The following is a 5,199-nucleotide window of genomic DNA, read 5'->3' as shown; positions in this document are numbered from 1 at the left end:
CTAGAAAAATAGACGTACTCTGGCTTGATTAGCGATCCGCGCAATTATAATCTCACCAGTCTTTGGATCATAACAGCGAGATGGATACGGTGGGATCGTAGTGTTGCTGATCGACGAACTGGTGCTTGGATATGGTGACACATAATTATCGAGGTCCATAACATTTGCATCATCGGGCTGTTGACCATTTTCAACCTGCTGCTGTACATCTCCAGTGGCTTTATCATTTTCATTATCCCGTGATGTAACGCGCGGTTCGTTCAATGATTGATATTCAATAGTTGACTGCTCATGAGAATATTTGGAGACAATCCGTTCGCGGCAGTTCCAAATGTTTTCGTCTGGTTGATGATTATCGGGATCAGTTTGAATATCTCTTGGTATGCCAAGCTGCACACATGCATTAACCACAGTGTCGGTATCATCGGTAGTAATAGCTCCGAGCTCATCAATGTTAATGCCGTTTTCTAGCTCGATCTCGATAGTTTTTGATGTGACACCACTCGCATCCTCCGTATCTTCCATACCACATTCATTTAGCATTACGGAATCATCGTCTTCTTCAACAAACGTATCATTTGTATAAGTGCTGAAACACGAGTAGAAATAATATGCGACTGAAAAACGAAATTATCCTAGAAGTACGTACGATCGTGGTTGGATGAATGAATTCAGAAAATTAAGACGTTCGTAGTAAATCCAATTTCTTGATACTGCAGTTTTATTGCGTCTTTTCACTTCGCAGCTACGTTTTTCACGAGAGTATTTCTGACGTAGCGATGCATACCTTTTTTTGGCATTGTCAACTAAAATTTTTTTGATTTATATCACTACTGTTGCTGGCATTTACAATAAACAAAAAAAATACCGGTCATTCTGCTTTGCTTGGCAATATCTTGCCATACTTCTTCTTTTTTTCTCGTATTTTTAAAATCCTTTAACGACTTATCGTAAATGATGCGGTTATTTTGAATTAAATTTATAAACAAATCGGTCGTAGCTTCCATTCCTTCCATCTTTAAGGAAAAGAGTATCGAAACTGATTTCGACGTTTTGAAACACTAACAGTTTGTTCGACTAAGCCAACTCAGTTTTATTTTCAAATTTTCACATCGGGAAACACCGTAACTTTTATCATAGACTACTTATGCAATTACACAAGTAGCGACACTCATGTAATTACACATGCGACAAGAACCTGACTTTAGTTAGATACAGTCTAGTATAGTTGAATGTCTGTTGTTACAGACTTCTTTCATTGACTAATTTAAAGATTTTTGATGTTTGTGACTACCAATGTTTAAGTTTTTAGTAAGTTGACCGGTGATTAGTTTGCTAAGTTGTTATTCTAATGTGAAATTATGTATTTTAGTTTAGCATTGGAGTCGCATATGACGAAGCACACTTTTTAATGCGTGTCTAAACTTATTATATAAACATTCGTGGTATGTGTGTTGCTATATGTTGTATTATGATTAGGTCCTCATGAAATTAATGTTTTCAGCCACTGATGATGGCATCTATTTGATGTCGAAATTAATTTGGCAAAAATAAATTGATTTTGGAACAAATTGAGCGATACCGATTTTCTCTACAAATAAAATTACGTGTATATATATTGAAACGTTAAGATATAGACAATTCATTGTATCCGTGTGCATACACATCATACAAAGTTTTCATTTGACAAAATTTTATATATTTTCATATTTTCCCATGTTTGTTTTTGGATTTCATTTTTATATATCAAAAAATGTTCATGATTATTATGACGATTGGAATGTCGTATATACATGCGGAGAGGCAAAAGATGTACGAAAAAAAATTGAATAAAACTCATACGCAATAAAAAAAGGCACACAAAATTGCTGATATATTACATATTTGGATATGCTCTATTTTCCGATGATCCAGATCATGAACTTTTATTATATTTTTTTTTCAATTCAAATAAATATTATACTTCGAATTATATATGAATCCATCGGTGTTTTTTTGAGTCGTGTCATACAATATGATGCATAAAACATAACCTATACCCATCTTCATAGCCAGTCAATGCGCAGATATAATCGCTAAAGCCACACACAATTTCGTATACACCTAGTCTTAATAAATGCAATGGATTAAACAAAATTTATGTATAGTATTTCCGTGCGTGATGAATAAACATAAGAAATTCATATATGCACGTCTTGTATATGCGCGGCGTTGTTGGTTGCAAGGGTGCTGACGTACGTACTTTTATCGCACAATTTGATTTTATTTAGAAGAAAATTTATTTCACTTTCCTTTAAGAGTCACATAAAACGGTGAAATTATGAAAGGAAACGGTATAACTGTTATGGCATAACTGTATTTATTAGGAAAGAGACTCAAGGGAAATTAATGTGACAATTTTGCAATATCAAAACTATTTTGTTAGATTAACATTATATCGTTTTGTGGTGTTAGTGTTATATAAGTAAAATAGGGGGCTCACCGCGGCAGTATAAAAATTGCAGAAGGGTTCAAAAGTAGTGATCTCACAAAATTGGATTCCTTAGACCCAACTTGGGATTAAAAAAACAGAGCGAACGGTCACACATTTTCGTGAATTCATTAATCTCACTTCTGATTAATCGAACTCACACTATTCCATTCATCTGTTATCCCTAGTTATGTACAAGGTTCTGAAAGAACAGGTTAAGACACCCACGAAGGCGGTTGACACACACATTTTGACAAATAGACACATTTTGTTGATCAGACTCATTACAGATTGTTTGAAATGTCAACTTGAAAAAAGAAGAAGTTTTTACCAAGTTCACATTTCAAACAATCTGTAATGAGTCTGTTCAATAAAAAGCATCTATTTTGTCAAAATTTGTGTGTCAACGCCTTCGTGATCAACTCAGATGTGTCTTAATCTGTTCTTTCAGAACCTTGGTTATGTAAAGAAAACACTCGTGTCAGTCGGAGTAAAGGGGTGTAATTCAATCGTTCGAAGTTATTTAGTTTCAGTATGAAGTTCATCTCGTAGTTGAAGTTCTTTGAAATATGACATTGTTTGTCTTTTTCTGACACTACCATTAAATGGAAGACTGACTAACGCTCCCCTAATCTTCCCTACTCCGTTGCCTCGTCCAACCTAAATTTAGATTTATCTTGAGGGTAAATTAAAATTGTTTTTTAATTTACCACGTCCATCTACATCAATTGAATACTCACTTTTCCTTGAAATTATTTTGTAAACATTGTTTTTTGTCCATGGGGCAATCTTTTAAGATAAAATGGTGATGCGAAACAAAGATAATGAAGGAACGAGTTTGAAAAAGAAAAAAGAAACGTCGAAAAGAAGTAATTAATTGTTGAACTTTGCTTTATATAATGTCGTGGTACGGTATGGTGTTCTTCAATTTATTTTGTAACCGATAGAGACGGATTATTCATTTGTTATCTACAAAGCGAACGAAACATTCATTAAAGTCTTACTACGCTACACTAACGATACAGGAATAAGAAACGAAGTACCGTTCCAAAATCCAAAAACAAAATGCATATTTAGTCAGGCCCGAATTGACTACCAAGAGGTGCTTAAATTTTATTTTATTTTCTATTCGTTTTTGCACTCGATCTGACAGCCCCAGCCCCAGAATTTGTTAGCCTTTCATAGATGCTAACAAATTCTTGCAGTTGAGCATGGGGCACAGTTGGTGTTAGAGAAGTGGAACTTTTTTAAGGGTCTGTCATCGTTAAAAAACCAAATAGACAGAAAGGACAAAGTGTGAAGCAGAGGGAAAATACAGCAAAAGCGTTTGCTTAGTTACACACACGCATATACAGATCAGTTTTTTTTTTATTACATTTCGTTTTTGTACTTATTCTTCGTCATTTCTAAAAATATGAAATGTGACATCAACGAATCCCGATAATGGCATGACGCATAGGAAATACCTCAGCTCGATTAGATTGCGACGGATTTTAGTTAATAAAAGATGATGTTGCGTTACCCATTTACATTAAGATGGAAATATAAAGTCAACGTATATCACTACGAACTCCAATTAATTCTTAATATCACCGAAATAATAAAAGCGAAACCATGCGACCATGGCATAGCTAATATATTAATGATAATGAAAACCCACGATCATTTAACGACGTCCATTAAAACTGTAATGGTGCGTCTCTCCTTTTTTCAAACAGAAGGGACATAAAAGTACATGATTTCCGAAAACAAAATGCACAATCATCGTCCAATGATTGCTACACGAGACCCTATATATCACACTTTTAGTTTCATTACACGTTTTTAATATGAAATTTATAGACATTTGTTACGTTCTCAGGTTTATAGCAGAGAGCAAACCACACGAAGCTCCCATTCATACACCTACTTTCATTATCAAAATTCGCTTTATTTCATTTATGGTGTTTGTGTGTGTGTATTATAATGGTAGGGACCAATGCAAGAATAACGAGAAAATCTCATCTTCAAATGCTCACTTTTCATTTGAAAAGTACCATGTCATGCGGTTTTCTGATAGAATGCTAAGTGAACTTTTTGAAATGAATCAAATAAAATATTGACAAAGGATCATCTTCTCATCTCTGCAGCGTATATATTTATATGGCAGACGAAAAAACACGAAGGAAAAAAAGTACGTAAAATACATCAAACGGAAATTGTATATAAAATTTTGTTATATTTTATACAATACGATGGCGAAGCATAAGCATTATACATAGAGAGGTTTTCCGAAAAATATTCACCATATTTCGGCATTGTGGCCTCTATGAGGCTCTATGGGTAATACCCATAAATGAAAAGTTCCACTAAAATGGTGTTGAGTATAAACATATATGAAAAGATAAGAATAATAGATTTTTCGTTAAAATTTAAAGTTTGCAACCGTTTTTTTTTTTTTGGAAATAAAAAGTGGCAATTCTATACAGTTGGTTCTATGCCAGTAAAACCAAAGTATGAAATGATAGAAATGGTAGAATTTTCACAATTGTTTAAGGTATTTGTGCTTGTGGAGAGGAAATATTGCGGTCGTCACTTCATCTAGGATAATATTTTGATAAAGGAAGAAACTGGCCGCCACTTCACCGAAATTTTAGTGAAAAATGTATGAAAGGTTAGCAACCAAAAATTTTGTTTCTCATACCTACCCAAACCTATTGTACCTTTTTGTATGCTGTGATGGAAACGAG

General features: G+C 34.0%; 1 protein-coding gene across 1 annotated transcript; it reads right to left on the bottom strand.

Moving 5' to 3' along the window:
- LOC119082018 lies at window positions 1–747 on the bottom strand. The gene is made up of 2 exons (XM_037191336.1): window positions 650–747; window positions 1–589 (listed from the first exon to the last, which is right to left on the bottom strand). The coding sequence occupies exon 2, from the start codon at window positions 541–543 to the stop codon at window positions 1–3; it is 543 nt and encodes a 180-aa protein (XP_037047231.1). The 5' UTR covers window positions 544–589; window positions 650–747.
- Between the last annotated feature and the right edge of the window lie 4,452 nt (window positions 748–5,199).

Source organism: Bradysia coprophila, unplaced genomic scaffold (genome assembly GCF_014529535.1).
Source record: "Bradysia coprophila strain Holo2 unplaced genomic scaffold, BU_Bcop_v1 contig_373, whole genome shotgun sequence".
In the NCBI taxonomy this organism is placed as follows: domain Eukaryota; kingdom Metazoa; phylum Arthropoda; class Insecta; order Diptera; family Sciaridae; genus Bradysia; species Bradysia coprophila.
This window is presented reverse-complemented; position numbering and strand designations above follow the sequence as displayed.

Bases quoted from the DNA above. Each gene is read 5' to 3' on its own strand.
- LOC119082018 (XM_037191336.1), bottom strand. From the start codon at position 543: ATGCTAAATGAATGTGGTATGGAAGATACGGAGGATGCGAGTGGTGTC.